This window comes from Anarhichas minor, unplaced genomic scaffold (assembly GCF_050575085.1).
Source record: "Anarhichas minor isolate MPS153535 unplaced genomic scaffold, ASM5057508v1 ptg000040l, whole genome shotgun sequence".
NCBI lineage: Eukaryota > Metazoa > Chordata > Actinopteri > Perciformes > Anarhichadidae > Anarhichas > Anarhichas minor.
The window spans coordinates 2,912,856-2,933,141 of record NW_027466486.1 but is presented as its reverse complement, the minus strand read 5'-3'; the positions used below and the strand labels follow the sequence as shown (position 1 = coordinate 2,933,141).

At 41.4% G+C, this 20,286-nt stretch overlaps 1 protein-coding gene across 1 annotated transcript in view; it reads left to right on the top strand.

Annotated features, from left to right (window-relative positions):
• The first annotated feature begins 1,757 nt into the window (after window positions 1-1,757).
• galnt16 (UDP-N-acetyl-alpha-D-galactosamine:polypeptide N-acetylgalactosaminyltransferase 16) overlaps window positions 1,758-20,286 on the top strand; it is a 30,965-nt gene continuing 12,436 nt past the window's right edge. Inside the window, exons 1-6 of the mRNA XM_076108637.1 lie at window positions 1,758-1,964; window positions 10,192-10,373; window positions 11,312-11,410; window positions 11,500-11,567; window positions 14,838-14,903; window positions 18,223-18,344. Of these exons, the coding sequence (XP_075964752.1) occupies window positions 1,758-1,964; window positions 10,192-10,373; window positions 11,312-11,410; window positions 11,500-11,567; window positions 14,838-14,903; window positions 18,223-18,344 (744 nt within the window). The remainder of the gene's footprint in view (window positions 1,965-10,191; window positions 10,374-11,311; window positions 11,411-11,499; window positions 11,568-14,837; window positions 14,904-18,222; window positions 18,345-20,286) is intronic.

The window sequence follows — 20,286 nt, the reverse complement described above, 5'->3', positions numbered from 1 at the left end:
CTAAATGCATCACAGATGAATGACGCAACAGTGTGCAGCTGCAGATGGATTCATTCATTTATTGATTTCCCTGTACTCAGTGTTGCTGCTCCCCCCGCTGACTCTGGATCAGGTTCCTTGATGTTTCTGATCAGGGAAAACTTGGCACTCCTATTTCCTGATGTTGTGTTGGTGGGCCCAGCTGTGTGGACGCCTCACACACACACACACACACACACACACACTCAGTGTATAGCTGTTAGGTGGAGCTGGATGAGCTCATGCTCTGAGCTGTTTTTATGTTTCTTCCACCAGAATAAGATGAGAATATTTCAGCCTCCTCAGCTCTGTTGTGCCTCTGGGGTGTTACCGCTCCGTGCAGCCATTTACAGGCCGTTATGGATTTTGGAGCGGGGATCTCAGTCTAATGTATTCTGGCGTTTTATTTTAACGCCTCTGATTCATTCGAACACTGAATAAGTCATAGTTGCAGAGGTCATCTGCGCAAATCCAGAGTTATCTCAGGAGAAGCTGAATATTCATGACGCTGATGTTCAAAGACTGCGTATCCTTCTTTTTTCTTCATGATCAATTCAGCTGCTTAAAATGCTCGGTGTGAGCTGCAGGCTCTTAATTTAAATGCATAATTCAAAATGCATAGGCAGAATAATGGGTCTTCTTATACAGGGAGGATAAATAAGTTTCTATTTAGATGCATGCTGCAGGGGGAGCAGTATGGAAGAAGTTAAAGGGTCAGTTCACTGAAATCAATATATTCTGTGGTGTCTATAGACACGCAGGTTGTTTTAGTTTCATTAGTCAAGGTTTTAATTTCATTACAGAGGAAATATTCCCTTTTTAAAATTGTTCACAGTGAACCCTGAGGATTGAGAAGGGTAACAGGGACACGTGTAGAGAGAGATGCTGCCAGTAAGTTTTTGAATGTGATTTTTGAAAACTTGGAGCACCACAAGTTCAATTCCATTCAATGGTGGAAGAAGCACTCAGATCCTAAAGTCTAAAGTCCTGCATTCAAAAAGTAAATTTTCAGAGGGTAATAAAATCTAATTACAGTATCGAAAGCAAAAGTATTACTTGCAATAAGAAATAAGCATGAATTCCATATTGTTTAACTGCTTTATATACTTTAATCTAACAATGCACTTTATAAACTGATATGTGTTGTGTGTAAAATCCTCAATATCAAATAAATGTGAAGAGCAAAAAGTACCTAATTTCTCTCTTAAATGTAGTCAAATGTCAGAAAATGGAAGTACTCGATTTAGAGAAGGTCTCTGTGTTCTGCAGGGAAAGAGGTGATGTTCCGGTGACTAAAAACCTAACACAAGCCTTCAGTGACGCGCAGAGGGATCACGTGCTTCATAAGTACTCACGAGCAGAAGTGGATAAATGTATCTGTCATCATCTCCCGTCTGATCTGCACCTATGTGAGGCTGAAATGACCTCAGCTGCTGGATGCAGATTGAACAATGTAGCCAATGGATGGATGGCTAGTGTATGTGTGTGTGTGTATGTATGTGTGTGTGTGTGTGTAGATGAGGATGATATATCTCGGCGCTAGGACCGTGGCTCTGTCGGTGCGCAAATCCCAGCAGAGAGGCAGCGCTCCGGTTGTTCGCGGAGAAGATAGACGCTGATCTGTCTGCAGCTGCCTGCGACTCAACGCATCCACCGGCGGGGAGGCTGCAGCACCTTCTGCCGCAGACGCACCTGAACCAGCCGGGCTCGCCTTCCAGAGCCCTCCGTATGGGCTCACCATGCGCAGGATACGGGCCAACGCCATCGCGATTCTGACCGTTGCGTGGATCCTGGGGACGTTTTATTACCTGTGGCAGGACAACAAGCCACAGTCGTCGTCGCCGTCGTCGTCGGCGTCGCAGACCCGTGGCAGGGGGGGGCATGGGCAGAAGGTGGTCTCCGGTCGGCTGGAGATCCACCGGGACGACAGGACCATCCCGCTGATAGTGAGTGCGCGTGAGAGGGGGGGGGGGGGGGCGATAAAGAGAGAGAAAGGGGGGAGGCTGTCGCTGGAGGCACCGAGCTGCAGGAGAGTGTGTGCTGCATGTTGATGTGCATGTGTGTGTGTGTGTGTGTGAAACCTTAGGGTGATGATGATGATGGTGGTGGTGAGGATGCACATCAGCTGGGTGTCACAGCAGGGGGTATGTTGCAGGACACGTATGGCTTTAACGCGCATCATAATCACCTCGTACCTCCCGCTGCGCAGCCACCGTTCCTCTCCCATTATTCTACAGGCTGTCTGCTTATGTTTTTGTCGGTGTTGCCACGAACCCGTGAGAACCTCAAGCACTCACGTAAGAGGCTTTCCATAAGTCCAGTGCGTCAGTGCGCAAACGCCTCGTAAACCCCGCTATATGCTGAGAGCTTTCTTGGATGGCACGTGTGAGGTGTAAAAACACGGGCTTTTCTTCTTTTTTTTTCCAGCTCGGACAGGGCACGAGAGGAGGCGTCCTCTGCTCCCCGGTCTGTCATTAAAGGCCTGTTTCTGTCAGGTCTGTATCCGCCCGCTGTTGCCTTCTCCAGGGCGGAGCGGTGAAAAGCACCTCTGGTAAATGTTGTAACTGGAGGTGTGTTGGTCGTCAGGCTCGGCTGGCAGTAATCCTGCCAGGTTGCAACACAGCACAGAGACACACAGTCTGTGTGTGTGTGTGTGTGCGTGTGTGTATCTGGGTCCACGCCAGCTCAGATTAGGATATCTGGTCTACCTGGCTGCAGGGTTTTCTGAGGCATTACGTGGAAAGAGATACCAGACCCATAGCGTGTAGCTTTTAGTCATTTAGATGAAGTGAAGAAGACCCCTGTGCTGACAGATAATCGATTTGTTCTCGGACAGACAGTCAACATTGATTTAAGTCGTTTATCAAGCAGAAATTGAAGTTTTCTTTGTGGTTTCAGCTTCTCAAATGTGAGGATTTGCTGCTTTTCTGCTGTTTCATATCATTTTTTTTATTGAATATGTGCAGTTGGACAGTTGGACCATATTTTTCACATTTTCAAAATTGACAAAATGATCTAAATGCTTATGTCTGCATTAACTGAACAACCAATAATGAACACAACAGTTAGTGGGATCCTTACTGTAAACTATGGCTGCAACAAGCGATCATTTTCATTATCGATGAATAGTTTTGTCAATAAGATGTCGTGTAAAATTTCTGTTATAGTGTCCCACAGCTCAAGGTGATGCGTTGTAGTTTTATTCAACGACTGGAACAAAAATCAAATAAATGGATACGTTTATTGTGACATATGACAAACAAAGCATCACATCCTCACATTGGAGAAGAACCAGTGTGTTTGGCCATCTTTGTTGCTTGATCGATTAATCATTGAATTGTTTCAGTTGTCGAATAAACCTTATTTTACCTTTTGAATCCAACTTTTCAGCCGGATATAAATCTGTGAGACAGAGAGAGTCATTGAATGTAAAAGTGAGAGTAACTCCAATTAAAATTCTATGAGAATAGAAGATAATTTAGTAAAAAACATGAATCAATTCTTCGCTGTTTTCCTTCTGCTGCAACAAAGTTGACGGGCAAATCAATTAGATATCCAATAGGAGACTCTTGTGGAAGCACAACACACTGGAGCCTCTTTCTCAGTTTACGAGACCAATAACACATCTCAGCTGTGGCCGAGGACGTGTGTCAACGTGTCAGGATGTTTCAGTGGAGTCATTAAAACGCTGTTCACAGGATTTAATAATTCAAGGGTTAAAACCAAACGCTGGAGCTGCTGCGGTATTTAAGCTGGAAGACGCAGTCGGAACGGAGGCCAACAATATGATCAGAAGATGCATACAAATGTGGAAGCACTTTGAATAATCAGTGTATCATCTCTGCTGGTGAGCCGCACACAGACACGACTTCTAATCAGATCGTTATTTGAACTGTGCACTTTGGACTCGAGTGTTTCCAAGTTGAGCTTTTTTTTTTTCTTGTGATTTGCTCAGCGGGGTCGTTGACCTTCGTCACCTAACTGAGATTTCCTGGCTGTAGTTTGTTCTGGTAATCTGAACCTGCAGCTCTCCGGCTGCCAGCTCGGCACAGAGTCCAACAGTTTGGACAAGAGGAGGCTGGTACACAAAGACTAGCAACTGAAGGCTTCATGAAGGACTCTATTTCTGTCCGGTCTTTTCTTCTTCTGTCTCTCTATGTCCTTTGTTTCTTTTTATTTTTCTATCTTTCCATCTTCCTATCCTTTCTTTATTCATTATTTCCATTGTCCTCTTCTTTGTTATCTTTCTTTCTTTCTTTTGTCATTCTGTCCTCCCTCATCTCCTCTTTCCTTCATCCTTTTCCCCCTTATCTTTTCCTTCTGTCTGTCCCTCTTTGTTTGTCTCTTCTTCTGTATTTCTGATTTCCTTCTTCCTCCTTTATGTCTTCCTTTTGCCCCTCTGTCCTTATATTGTCTTTTCCCCTGTTCTTTCCTTTTTCCTTCCATCCATGCGCATTGCGTTCTTTTTTTTCATGAAACCATCTGTCCTTTTCCCTTCCTTTACTCTTTCATTTCCCTCTGCCCTTTCATTCTTTCTTTCTCTTTGTTTTTTTATTTTTCCTCTATCATTCTGTCCTTCCCATCTTCTTCCCTTTCCTTTCCATCCTCATCTTCTTTATTGATTTTCTTCTCTCTGTCTCCGTCCCTTGTTTTGTCCCTCCCTTCTCTCTTTTTGTTCTTTTTGTTCTTTCCTTACTTTCCTCAGTCTGCCCTTCCCTCGCTCCCCCTTTCTCCCTGTCTCTTCTCTCTCTCCCTCCTTCTTTTCCCAAAAGCCCGTTCATTAGCAGCATTTGATTCACTAATGACATCATCTGTGAAATCTGTTTGCACTGGCTCCCCGTTTTCCCCCTCATTTCCTGCGCTGAGTGGTCTAATTTCTCCACCACAGCTCTTTCAGCCTCTTTCTCTGCAGGAACAGAGTGAGCGTGAACACTTTTGTCAGTCGGACTCTATATTGTGAAACATTCACAGTAATCAGCCGTCTCTCTGATCTGCACATCTGCTGTCATGGCTGTCTCTACATCAGCTGTGGACATGTCGTAAACACCGGACCACAGATCCTCGTCCAGCTAATCAGGTTGTCAGCTTGTAGAAATCCTGCCCTGGTGTTTCCAGGACTGATACAACTTACTGTGAAGGTTATACATTAACTTTGGGATCTATTGTTTGCATTCACGTCTTGAGATCTTGAGATCTGGGTGTGACTGCTGGTTTTATTGCTCAAACTGTTTTTCTGACTAACTCTGCAACAATTTTTGAATCAATACGACATAACAATATACGCACTTCACAAGATAATTGGGTTAAATGTGCCGTAACAATTGTGTCTGAACAAGGATTAGCTCAGCTATATTTTCCATTAGGCGATTCAGTCATTTATGAACAATGTATTAAACCTCCTCATTGGAGGAGCATTGGCATGGTAACTTTGTTGTACCCAAACACATCATTCCTCTCAGTCATTTAAGCTCTGATTATTATGAGTTTTTAATTATTTTAATGCAATAATCATGTTTATTTGGCATCAAGTTTTTACGTCCTCTAGTTTAGAAAATAGAAACAGTGGTGGAAGGATTGTTCAGATCCTTTAACAAGTAAAAGTACACAACATAAACATACTCCAGAAAGTAAAAGTACTGCATTCATTAAAGTATGATCAGCAGAATGTACTTAAAGTACTCATATCCAAGCGTATCTTTGTTTTTCTACTTTGTTATCTTAGAATGGACTCTTTAATGCATTGATGTGTTTCAAGGAGGAGATCTGTAAATACTGTCCGGTAGTTGCTTTGAAGTTTAGTGGAATGAAAGTAGAGAATGAAAACCTAACATGCAGTTTTTTTCCACTTAAGAGGAAATATAACACATTGTTTTTCATTGAAGTTATTAATGTGTTTGTGTCTTATTAATGTTAGCTGTTGGTTTGCCAAACAACACATTTAAAAGCTTGCGAATGAAAGTGTCTATTTGCACACATTACTACAGTAACTGTGGCATGAGATATATATAAGTCTATGAATCATTAATAGGACTCAGAGCCACAGCAGGGCTTCTTCTCCAGCCTATCGGGTAGATTTGACTTGTGCGTGATTTCTCTTTTAATTCTGCGTGAAGGAGCCAGCAGACGTGTTCATCTTCCAGACGAGCTTCATATTTAATTCAGTGGGCCGAGCCTCGACGTGCTTTTTGTAATGTTTCTCATATTATCCTTGGAGTGTCATTTTTTTTTTTGTAGCTTTAAATATTTAGTCATGATGATACTTGCGGATTACCGAGGGATGTGAAGTACACGCTTTTGGAAAGAGAGTCATAACTATGAATAGCAGTGAAAACCTCAAATGGCTGGTGTGAGTGGCTGTGAGGAAATGTAGGTTATGGTGGAAAAAAATGACTTGTTTAATTGTGTTTACTGTTGATGATAATGTGAAGCTTGATGAGAGGAACTAATCACATAACTGCTAAACACTTCGTCTTCTTTAAAGGCTTCACAGTAGCCGGACTCTGCTGCCTTAGTGCTCTTTGCTGCTGTCAGAAAAGATAAAACTGAAGTTAATACAGTGATAAATATACAGTGATAAATATACAGTGATACAGTGATAAATATAAGGCTGTACTGGTGACATGTGCAGGCGGTAAATTGATGGTGAAAGTTGTCTTTTGGTAATTTAACATTATAATTAGCCCTTTTTTGCACGCAGAATATTTACGTAATTAGACATCTCTCTATATCTGAGTAGATGGAAAATTGTATTTCTTAATTGTACTTAAAGCTACAGTGTGTAGCATTTGGGGGCTCTATTGGTAGACATGGAATAAAGAATTATGTTTTCTTTAGTGAATAAGATACGGTTTATATCTGGGTCCTCGCAGCCATGTTTCTACAGTAGCACAGAAACAGACAAAAAACAAATTGGCGTTTTTTACATTTCCGTGTCTGCCACCCGAAACACTGCACCTTTAAGTGGAGAGGCTCTTGAAATAAACAGTGGCGCCCAAGAAGCCTTATTTTAAGAAGTTAAGTGTAGCTCTTCTTTATTTGTTTAATTCCCAAGTCAACCTTAGCGTTAGACCAAGCATCTGCTGCTCCATCGGTTTGCACAGGGTGTTGTTGAGCCAAAAAGTAAAGTCGCAAGGTGCTTCACAGGTGCACATCAAACACAAGAAGAATGTCAGGGAATGGCCAAACTAAATATGAGAAAAACAACATGAAACCACTGGAATAATAAGCTTTATTTGTCTTTTAAATTCACGCATACCGCGGACGTGAGAAAGTGTCGACATCTGCTGCTTGTGATCATCATCATCCACCAACATGTTTAGCAATGCATCTGACCAGTTTCTCTATTATAAAGGACTGATGGAGCTGACAAAAGAGAGACTTTCCTCTGCAGCAGTCTGCTGAACATCAACTGCTATTTACAGAGCGGCGCTAATTAGATCTCTTTTCCCACACAGCACTGGGATCAGCTGGTCATGTAACTGTTATAAATGTCAAGGTGAATCTGTTTATACGTGTATGTTATCATGTGTTTATAATAGGATATATGAATATCCTGTTATATGTAGTGGATTTTGAAATGCTTTGTGTGCCTGTCTCTTTAAGAAAACGCACCAGGAGATCTTAAAAATGTCTTTGTTTAAAGTGCTAATGTATGAAGCTAGTAGCTTGGGTGTTATGTTGCTAACACTGGGATTAAGTAGCCTAACCTTAACCTTTTTGTTCATGAATGAAGGCGTCTCTTAATCCTCCTTTACCAAAGAAATAGACGCCAAGTGTTTGTTGTACAAGTCAGGATGATTTAAACCTTTTACTGATTCTGTGATCTAAAATTGATGAGGGGAAAATTGGCATTAATATAAAGTACTCGTGCAGAATGACTCATTTCAGAAACGTATATGTGATGTTGTTGATTTGTAATTATTGACGCATTCATCTGTCAATCACTTCAATGTTAAAGCTTGTCAATGTAGGGCAAAGTGTAACTATTTCATATGCTGTGAATTATCCCCAATAATATCGTATCTTAATCTATAACAATACATTACATCATCATTTATTTCTGATAATATTTTGTATTATAAATCTAAATCTAACCAGTAAATAAAGTTATCAAAGGTAGTGAAGTAAAAAGTACAACATTTGCCTCTAAAATGTTGTGGATTGGAAGTATAAAGTAGAAGAAAATGGGACTACTTCAAGGGAAGTATCTCAAAATTGTACTCATTTACTTTCCACCAGTTGTGGAGGTAGTGTACAGTGAGTTAAGAGCTTTAGTCTGCGAAGGTAACACAGCGGTATCAGCATTGATCTTGCACTGCGGACATGTTTGTGTGTGAATCCTTGAAGCGTTCACGCTGCTTCCCCGGAGAGACTGAAAATGAGGTCACTCTCACCTGAACTTGGTCAGGAGCTTTTTATAAATCCTCCAGCTACACCGACCTTTAACAAAGCACCACAGAACCAAGAGTCACCCTTCATTTCTTTTCCTCTTTTCTCCTTTTCTATATTCCATCTGTCCATCTCACCGTTGCTTCTCTTTGACGGCAGCTATACTCTCATCTGCTTTCATTGATTCCTTGGCTGTTTTTACCTCCCACTTGCAGGGAGAATCCATTAATTACTGAGGATTTTATAGACTGTGTATTTAGTTTTGGTGAGTGGCCATCCCCTTTTTTTGCCTCGTTAGCGCTGACACGGAGACCTGAATAAGAAAGTAGCATTTACATTTTAATGATTTCGGCTGATACTTTTCCTCAGACTTGGCTTAAACGTGAGCGCAATAGAGACACATGGTTTGATTCTCAGATGAGCAGTGTTGCAGCAGGATTGCAGTGCGGGCAGCAGCACAGCAGAGCAGAGGACTTGTTGTACATGGATTTAAGACATTTCAGACATTGCCTGAATATAGAGGTGGAACAATTTATTGGCTGTTGAGGCTCAGGAGGCAGAGTGAGTTATTCATTAATCTCAGGGTTGGTTTTTTGATTGCCAGCTCCTCTTGTCAACATGTCAAGGTGTCCTTGAGCAAGACATTAAACCCCAAAGGCCAGGCCAGCACTTTGGTATGTGTGTGGGAAGGAGAGTAAACAAAAAGGCGGAAAAGCTCTATGTTAGTCCAGTTACCATTAATCATTTAGTTGATCAACAGGAATTTTATCAGCAACAATTTTGATAATCTGTTAATCGCTTGAGTCATTGATCAAGAACAAACACCAAACATTTGATAGCTTCTTGTGTTTTGCAACAATATTCATTGAACATCTTTGTGGAGCGTGAAAGCTCATTTTAGACACTAGAACCAGAGCATGTTCGACATTTTTTGGTTGTAAAATCGCATGAACTATCAAAATAGTGGAAGATTAATTTTCCCTCGAATGAATTGTTTAAGAAGTAGAAGTTTAAATTAAAAAACAATCTTAACTCAAGGACCCACTTACTAGCTTTACACGGGGCTTCGCACCACATCTCACATTCTGCAGTCTGATATCATTAGATCTTTGATTATTAGTAAAACAAAACAAGCAATTTGAAGACGTCACCTCGGGCTCTTGGTAAAGCTGATGTGCTTTTTTTATAAACTAAACGTTTACTGAAAATAGATGATCAAGAGATTAATCAATGATGAAAACAATCATTGGATGCAAAGAAGATGTATTAGTAGCACAACAGTTTCATTAACTATCATGTTTGAACAATAGTTGTGTTTCTACTTAATTAGTCTTGTTTTTTTTGCTGAGAAAGATTTGTGACTCGAAGATGAAATATGAAATTTATTCGAAACTAACAGCGAAATTTAAAAAAAACGAAATGCTGTCTGACAGTTATATGACAGATAGAACATCATATAAAGATATCCCTTCATGATAACGAGGATGCAGACATGACAATATAGGTGTGGCAGAAGAAGAATCTGTTGCAAAGTGAGGGAGTGGAGTGTTGACACCAAAAACAATTCAATTACAAACAATTTGTTTGCACTTCTGCGTGTTTACATGAGCAACAGGGAGTGTATTTGCATTTGTATGTCATTTAATCCCACATTCTATAATCATTTATTCTTTTTTTGACTTGAATTTCTATCATTTATTTCCAGTAAGACATTGCTTTGAACGTGTCTCCTTGTTGTTCTGGCGGAAATGAACACGTAAACACACCTTGTTGTGTCCTCTGCAGGTGACCCAGCCCCCGCGGCCCGAGCAGCAGGGCCAGCTGCTGGGCGGCTTCGATGAGAAGGCTTACCTGGCGGGGAAGCAGCTGAAGCCGGGGGACGACCCCTACAGAGAACACGCGTTCAACCTGCAGGAGAGTGACCGGCTGGGCAGCGAGCGAGCCATCAGGGACACCCGACACTACAGGTGAGCAGGGTTAACGACGTCTGTCTGCTTTGATCCGCACGAGGAGATTGAGGACTAATCTGGCTTGAGCTGCACATGGGTTTTGAGTTGTTTGGAAAAAAAACAATCATATGCTTTTGTTTCCGCCTGTTCCATCTAATAGAATCCCGTTAGCCAGCTCCTGGTGCTATTGGAAGACAGTAATGGGAACACAGCATTAGCCAGACCTGAGCGTCCAGACTGCTGGCTTCACTCCAGGCTGTATCCATCAGACACAGCGGGTGGACAAAATAACATAAACACGTGCTTTGATTTCAAGATACAGATACAAAGAGGCTTATGTTTAAGAACTGCTTCTCTGCCCGGTTTTCGACAACTGGTGATGAAATTACTTCCTCACATGTTGAGAAAAGATGTTATGATACACGTGTCTTTGGTGATCTAAAAGAGATTAGGGTTTCTGAGGGATTTGGATGAAGACACAGACTTTAAACGCCAACAATGACCACGTTTTCAGCTTACAGATTTAACCTTTTCACAGTTTGTTTTCAGTTCATGAAAGTTCATTGTAACCTTCATGGCCGCCCAAAATACCTTATTTAGCCTCGGTTGTATTTAGTCTCCAACCTCTCGTGTCACTTTCTGGCTGCAAAACAAAACCAAGACGAACTCGAAGCTTCAAAAATATCATAAAGCGACGTCCACTTATACAATCTGTGCTCCTGGCCCATGCTTAAAGCTCCCAGGTAGCAGAATAAAGTAGGGAATCAGACGTCTGTGCAATTGTTGCTTGGCAACGAAACATTTCCATATCACTACAGCAACGAGGCCGAGGCGGGCTCCACGGGGCACCGCTGCTAATCACAGCTGTGTTTAAAGACGTACATGTGATTTCTTTCGAGAGAGGTAAGCCTTCTCTTGCTGTGTGATCGATGTGTGATACGTTCTTCTCTCTGTAGGTGCGCCTCTCTGAATTATGACACAGACCTTCCCTCCACAAGCATCATCATCACGTTCCACAATGAGGCTCGCTCTACTCTCCTTCGCACCATCAAAAGGTAACGAGGTCAAACACAAGAAAAAGCCAAAGAACTACGGCATTGAGTCGTGTCTTTCTGACCTCCATCTCTCTTTTTCTCCCTCCCAGCGTCCTGATGCGAAGTCCTCCATCGCTGATCCAAGAAATAATCTTGATAGATGACTTCAGCTCTGACTGTAAGTTTCTTTTCTTTTCTTTTTTGGTCAAACTGGTGTAGCTGCCTTTGAGCAAACTGAGGTTTTGTCCACTGTTATATTGTTTCTGTGAATTTCAGGAGTACAAATTTTACATTTACACAAATTACATATGATTCTTACTTTTTACATAATTTAACAGTGGATCAGATGATTACTTGTGGGCCTTTGTGAACGGTGATGAACCCACAGAGATTTATCCACTGACTCAGCAGCCCTCGCTTTACTCAATGTTTTAGTGTCTTTCCGTTCATTATTTGGGTTTTATGACAACTTCATTGTTGTTGTTCACTCTCGCTGCTCTCGTTAACGTCACTTTCAGCCGCAGCAGGCAGCTTTTTCCAGTGAAATACTCTGCAAATCGCGCTGTATGCTACCTGCTCAGCAGGTAAAGTCAGACAGACAAAGATAGATGGTGAACATAGCGGAGCATTTAGCAGCTAAAGAGACAGATATTTCCTCAGGATTAAAATAAGAGTGTGTGTGCTGCACATAAATGTTTCAACGAACGAGTAGTCCAAAATAATATGAAAATGTAGGGCGAGCATAATGTCAAGAGACAGGAGTGGCTTTGAAGATGAGTCACACTGACGTCTGATATCACAGAAAATCAGAAATCGGGAGGTGAGAGCTTCTTCAGGATTTTGTCACTTATTATGTAACTGATCAGTGATGCTGCTGAGGGGATAAAATACATCAGCAACAAAGCAATAGCAGGAATGAGCTGGAGCTTTCCCACCATATGTAAAAAGTGAATTAGTGGTCTAATTGACCTTGATATTGGGAAAACAAATCAGTTAATAGCAGCATAAAGTGCTGGTTATGTTTTTATGTAGCTGACCAGGACGGTGGATTTAGAGGATAACCACATGTCTAGTAATTATTCCCCGTTGTCAGCATTAGGCAGAAGAATGAGATGAGCTCATGCTTCACACTGTCCACAGCGCTTTCTGTAATGACCACCACATGCATCTTCTGTCTGTGGGAACTGCACGGTGACCTACATTCACTGTGCACTCAAGCACTGACACACACACACACACACACACACATTGACTCTGAGGTGTCAGAGCTGGCCAGACATCTTAACAGTAGTGTCTCAGCGTCAGTAGCAGCGGGAGCTCTATTAGCTCACTAATGCCTTGTTTATTTCCACTCTGCTGCAGCCGGTTTACCTGAACCCACGTTGAACCGGCAGCATCATGACGTTAGAGCCAACATGGCTGTCTGTTTCCTGTCCTTGAACAAGACTCTTAACCTCCTCCCAGTCATGGGTTTTATATTTTCAGCATTCGTTATCATGTGGAGCCGTTTCAAACATAATTTCTTTCCGGTTTGTGGCTTCAGCCTCACTCTGACTGAACAAAATGAGCTCCCATTAGTCGACTGCTCTGCTCCCTCCAGCTCTTCTCTGCGGTCTCCCTGTGGCGCAACTTTCTAATGCTGCGTTTTATTTAATGTCTCAGTAATCCCTGCTAAGAAAAGTGAAATAAAACTGCTGTTTAAGTTGGGGTTTGAAGGCAGGAGGTCGAGCATGTTCTCAAAAACCTCAAATCACTACATGATGTTAACAGCTAAATATTATTTTCTTTGAGACTGCACACACAGTTGTGCCACCCAGATGTTGGCAAAATAGCTGAAATCATTAGAGAAATAAAACATGCTGGAGTAGGCTTTTTTATTTAAATATAAATTAATTTCAACTATAAACAAATGTTACTAGATTCTAAGATTATACATTGTAATGTATTTGTTTTCTGTTGTCCTCTTTTGAAGAATATTCTTGTATATTCAGACAAATAACTAGCCAGAGATAATAGCACAAATAGATCTATTTAAGTCAGGGAGTTAGAGAGTCAGCTGAGGCAGTGAGAGTGTGAGCTCATTGGTCAGAATGCGACCCGGCAGGCAGACGGCCGAAGGAGGTGTTGGAGGATGTTGGTCAGCAGGCAGCGAGCGCGTGTAATCCCATTAATTAAGGCTTGCCTTAATGATAAGGGCACAGTCCTCAGTTTAGTACAGTGATCTTTACTGAGTCCGGACGACAGCATGTGACTCATGCAACGAGACAAGAACATACACCCCGTGCTCGTGTAACAGTAACGTGCTCTATTTTGGCTGTTGGTGTACAAGAAATGAATGGTCTTTACGGTGTTGTACTGAAAGGAGTGAGGCACATAGTGAGGCACAAATCACAGCAGTCATCAGTTTGTTTTTTTTTGGTTGAGAGAAGCTCTTTTATTTCTATTGTGCACTGCATTTTGGGACAGGAGCTCCCATTGACCAAAAAGAGTCCGACATTTTAAATTTCACTTAATTTAGTCATTTTCCCTGCGTTAAAATAGGTCATATTCAAAACATGGATAACTGTAGCACACAGTATGCAGTTGCATGCATGTAACTGTATAATGTATGCAAGCTCACACACACACACACACACACACACACACGCACACACACACAATCTGGCAACAAGTATACAACATCTGCTCAGTGGGTGTGATCTATGACTTTGTGCTCATCTTCCCTGAGTCCTTAAATCCTCACTCCACACACACACACACACACACACACACAGACCAGCTGTCCCCTCCTTATGAGCATCACTAAAGAACTTATACACGCCTGCTCTCAAAACACACGTCCGATGTGAACAGCTTAAATGAAAACACGTACAAACACGTTTGTACACACAGCCAATTAAATCAATTCATCATGCTTGAGCATACGGCTGTATCGGGGGGGGGGGGGATCTACCCACAATCCCTCAGCAAGGTCACACACACTCTCTGCTGCTAATGCTAATCCTCTCAAGGATGCGTGTGTGTGTTTGTGTTTGTGTACCTGTATTTGTGTGTTGTTTGTAATGATGTCCATCCGTGTGCATCAACAAAAGGTTTGCGCCAGAGGTTGCTCATGTAGAAAAAGGGAGTGGACGATGGGAATCAGCTGCTCGCTGGATTTGTTTATAGAAAAGGGATTTTGAATTTGTTTATCCAGTGAAATTAAGCTGTTTTGTTTGAGCACTCAGTCACTCTGAACTGCTTTTTGAGTTTACGTGTTCCTGATTATTTTCAGGACTGTGATGGACCACTGATGGATGTTGTGTTTGAATGTGTTGAGGTCATGTTTTACTGAGGGGTGAGTGGCTTTTACTGAGGGTGTGTATCTGCGATGAGGAGGTATGTGTTTCTCAGTGTGTGTTCTGCTGTTCCACCATAACATCCCATCTCCTCTGCTCTCCTCCTCCAGCTGAGGACTGCCAGCTGCTCTCTCAGATCCCCAAAGTGCGCTGCCTGAGAAACGGCAGGAGAGAGGGTGAGTGTGGAGGGACGGGGGGGACGGGGGGGACGGGGGGGAGGCAAATTGGCTAAATGGAAAAGAGACTGCGGCCTTAAATGTGCTGTATGTGGTATGTTTTTTAAGCCGTCCAAGTTATTGTATCTTCAATAACGAAAAATGAAAGTCATGTTTATTAGTACAGCATCTTTTACAGACAGAGGCAACTCAAACTGATTTACATAATGCAAATAAATGCATTAGAACTACATTTAAAAAACAAAATGAGGAGGAAAATAAAATGATTAATCTTTAATTAAATCAATTAAAGGTGCTAAATTCCAAATTCAGAGCATATCTATGATTGAGGGACGCTTCCACGCGGAATAATTCTGTGGCAACTAACAATCATTACTCTTATTCTTTTTTTGACTTATCAATTAATTGTCTAGTAGTTAAAATGTAAAAGAATAGTGAACAATAACCATCACAAGTACTAAGAGCCCATTCTGTGTGAACATAACCCCGAACTATTAAATTCACAATTAAATGAAAACGAGAAAAGACAAATATAATCACACTTTAGAAGCCTTAGAAGTCATTCTTGCTTGATAAATAGATTTAGATTTATGTTGATGTCAATCAATCAATCAATCAATCAATTGTCTAATAATTTCAGCTCTACACATAACTGAGCCAGACTAGCCTAACTATCGAGCCATAATCTACACTAAAGAACCTCTTTGTGCACCTGTTACTTCCTGTGGACGGACGCATAACCCTGACATGAGTTTTTTTCCGTTTCATCCCTATATTCAAAACCAGGAAATGTTAAAAAAACGGTATAAAAACATGAAATCATTGTTTGTTTCATCGCCCACGTGATTCTGATTTGAATGAAGTTAACCCTGGAATTAGATTAAATCCTCGACCTTCAAAACAAGAAAGATCAGCCAAACTAAAAAGAGCCAACAGAGAGCCATGGTGCTGATTTGTTTGGGCTCACGAACCACATGCTGACAAAACATAAGCATATTGAATTTAGGCCAGCAGTTCCCTACTGGCAGCCGAGGTACACAAGTCGGAGTGAGCTCCAAATCCATGCCATCATGTCAGAAAACAATCTCTATTTTATTTTTTAAACCGGATGACCCAACAAACACAGAGACTTTCAGCAGAAGAAAGCCATCCCTGTCAGTGAGTTTTTGATTGATTTTAAGACATGATTCCTTCTTTACGCAGCTCTTAATGGTTTCACACCTTCAGGCATCATTGACTTTCTCTCCTTTAATGTGCCAAACTGCTGCCTGAGGCCATCAAGCACTGGAGCAGAAAATGTACCCACAGTTACAACAAGCAAGCATGAGGAGGCAGGCTAATGTTGTTACAGATGAACTGTACACTGTAAACTGTAAAACAAAAAAGCAGTAAATGCTCACATTGGACTGGACACAGCGAAGTATAGAATAACAAACCCTCTCTGTAAGAGTAGCTACATGTCGACCCCTGACAATCTAACAAAGGCAAAATGTCCAAAGGAAAAATATATCTTAAAAAAGAATATTCACATATATGCTCCCATAAATATGCTCCCGTACTCACCAGGCAAACAGTTTGTTTTAACCGAATCAAACGGGTTAAAGATGTTTGAGTCAGAACAGCCTTGTTACAAAGTGCACTTCTGAGGAATTTAATTTAAAAAACAAGTATGACTCATATTTCTATATAACAAAAATAAATCAATTCTTTTTTCCACCCCTGCTGATGCCGTGAGCTGCGCAAGCAGAGAACAAAAGAAATAGATGATTTAATCTGAGAAACATGAACTCCTCAGCGAGGTTTAATACAGGTAAACTTAAAAGGATCAAATAATGAACTGAAAGTTAAACTTCAAGGCTGCTTTTTTTTTTGCCTTTTAAAACAAAACACAATTATCTTCACAAACAGCTTCACAAGTTTCTGTTATTTTAACGATCTCTGAATTTGGAACAAAACTCTTCAGATGATGAGATGCATCTGTTTGATTAACCGAAGATTTCGCAGGAAAAAAAAGACAATTAACCTCCTCCACACGTGTCTGCGCTAAATGCAAATTACTGGGATTGTAGACACACTTTTGATGAGGAAAGACACCTTTATTACTATTCCCCTCCTGCCTGTAGCAATTCTGTTCTTAACTTGGTTTGTTTTAAAATAGATTTGACTCTTGGCTCCACATTAACACTGTTTTTTTCTGACAAGCACTTTGTGTTTGGGGCTAAAAGAGAGACACATTCTGGCTTCTACTTCAGACTAATCCAATTATCCAGCTCCGTTTCAAAAAGCTTTTGGTTGCACAGAATCTTTTCCACCTAACAAGGTCAAGGTCCTTCAAATAGTTCAGAACTTAAAAGGTAAATTGACACTGATTAAAACTTTACTCTGCATTTCTGCACTGTGCTGTTTGCTAGTATAGGCCTCTAACTCGTTCAGGCAGAAAACTGATCAAACCGAGATAATGTGACACGTGAAAACCTTTTCAATAGAGTCTGACTGCATTTAACAACATCACTTGTAAACATGAGTTACTTGTAGTTATTAATCAGCAGCTTTCTGTTTTGAAACGATGGCCATTAATAAAACAAGAAGAAACACGTTGAGAAAGAGGCAGCGAGGCATGTTTCACTGTCAACAGTTGCCTCAGTAGACTAGAATGCAACTTAGAAAACTTTAAAAAAAACTTTTGCAATCATTCTCTTCACCTATCTATGCAATCCATACCGGAAGCACATCTGTTCACTTGTAGCTTTTGCAAGGCATTGTGGGAAAACAAAGGAATTAACGTAACATTTACTAAAGTAGAAGTAGACAAGGCGATGCAGAGAGAGCGAGTGCATTAATCAACTGTGTTAACAGTGGTAACAATGTTTTTCCTTTTAGAAATGGACTCCAGTCATTAAATATTAGTCTTCCATAAAGTTGAGGGACTTTCAAATGACGGTTAATAAAACTAACTGTGAAGAATGTATGCATCTGAGGTTGAAATATCCAGAATTCAAATACTAAGAAAACACATCCGACGTTAATAATAACTCAACAACTCAGTATTCTCCTCAAACTTGACAAAACAGAAGATGGAGGAGTAGAATCCTTGTCATTGTGATAAGTGAAGTAATGACATGTCAAATCAGTAGAGTCCACCTTCCATAGCGACCCATAAATGTGCTTTAGTTTCATGCTGGCACTCACTTCGCCACATTAGGCATTGAAATATTGAAGTCCCTACTTGCAGTGAAGCAGCATCCAATTTTCTCAAATTGGAGATATTGGACCGGTTTCAGACTTCCGTGTCATTCCCCCCCCCCCTGCTCTCCCTCAGGTCTGATCCGATCACGTGTGCGTGGAGCCAACACGGCCTCGGCCTCCATCTTGACCTTCTTGGACAGCCACTGCGAGGTCAACGCTGATTGGCTGCAGCCGATGATCCAGAGAGTCAAGGAGGTACAGACCGTCAGGCGCACAGTCTGCCTTCATTCACACTCTCCAATTAGACACTCAAGACGTGCAGCTCACACACACACACACACACACACACACACACACACACACACACACACACACACACACAACACATTTCTGAGGTGAACAGGTGCGTTTTGCGGCTGTGATATAAAGCTTCAGAGGATTTTGCTCTTTTTCTTGGTAGATTTGATTGGCTGCAATGTAATACGTTGGCATCGCATATTGTTGAATAAACACTTAATTTGATTGAATTCAAACTATACCCGAAATCACACTCCACCTTGCCGCTGCTGGAAACAGTATGTAGTCATATTCCCAACCAATCCGTTGTCCACTTGACTCCGGAGTGTTTTACGACATGAGTTCAGTTGGTCTGGTTTGTGTTTTGATGCGGTGGTTTGTGTTGTGCGTTTCTTCTCGCTTCAGGCTGCATGTCGGATTCATTTCTAATCAAAAACTTTTTCTTTCTCTTTTTCTTTAATGCAGTGGGAAGAGTTTCCCCCTTTCACCGCATCCTACAAATTAGATTATGCAGCCCACCAGAGACACTACCATCACATTCATGCATGAATGTTTCACAATTCAAAAATGCGACCGGGATGAAATGCAAAACCAGACACTTTTTATTATCAGGGGGATTTATTCATTTTTTTTTCTCCGTCATTTTTAGTATCAGTGGTATTTTCATGTGAACTTTCAAGGGCGTTTTGGCTTTGAGCCCTCACCGGTTCTGTCTGCTTTTCTCTATCAATTCAACAAAGTCACACAAGAAAAGCGCACACGGGGAATGTAAATAAATGATTAGAAGCGTCTGCAGAGATGTGCGTGTGCACTCACCGAGACATGAGTGTCAGGTATTTTGATAAAGAGAGATGTAGCTGTGGAAACCTTCATCACTTGCTAATGAGTAATAGGCTGTTTGTTGGCAGTGTCTTTCCTCCGCTGACATTATTAACCTGCGACTGGGCTCTAAGCAGCACAGCTGCTCTCCCAAATCCTCTGCCATCCCCCATCGCAGGCAAACATTCCCACTGACTGTGCAACAGGAGCTTCGTCAGTTCTCCCTTCTCCTCTCTCGTGTGCTCCCACTGAAGTCTGACTCTCGGAGAGAGCTGCTTCCAGGTGTGCTTCAGTTTTCATCCGCTCTCTTGGTTTAAAGGAAGAGCTGCGTTTGTTTCAGCTGCCTCGATGTCTACAAGCTCTCTTCCACTTTTTCTCTTCTTCCTCCTCTGCTTTTTAGCAGCTTCTCCAATCCTCTCGATGCACAAAGAGTCATTGACATACATTAAAGGAATAGTTTGACATTTTAGGAAATACATTTATTCACTTTCTTGCCGAGAGTTTGCTGAGAAGATCTTTACCGCTCTCATGTCTGTACTGTAAACAGACTGGAAACAGGGGGAAACTGCTAACATGGCTAAGAATAACAAAAATCCACCTACCAGGACTTCTAAAACTCACACTAATTAACACGTCAGTTGTTTAATCTGTACACACGTTCAATTTACAGTTTCACAGGTTTATGTGTTTTTACACTTTTTTTGTGCTGACGGAAATAAAAAAAAGTGCTATTGCGTGTAAATTAGTAAGTGTTGGAGGTGCTGGTAGCTCTGTTTAGTTAACTTTGGACGGAGCCACGTTAGCTGTTTCCCCCAATTTGTCGCCTTTATGCTAAGCTACGCTAACTTTCTCCTGACTGGAGCTGTACTGAACCTTTACCCCACAACCATGAGAATAGTAACAATCTTCTCATCTAACCCTCAGCAAGAGAGCCAGAATATCTCCCAAAATGTAGAATGATTCCTTTTAAAAGAGCAATAAATAAAGTATTTGTTCTTTGCTGTAGGACAAAACTCTGCTGTTTGTTCAGAAAGTACACCAGACAAGAACCCAAACTGAAACGCTGCATGCAGCAAAACTC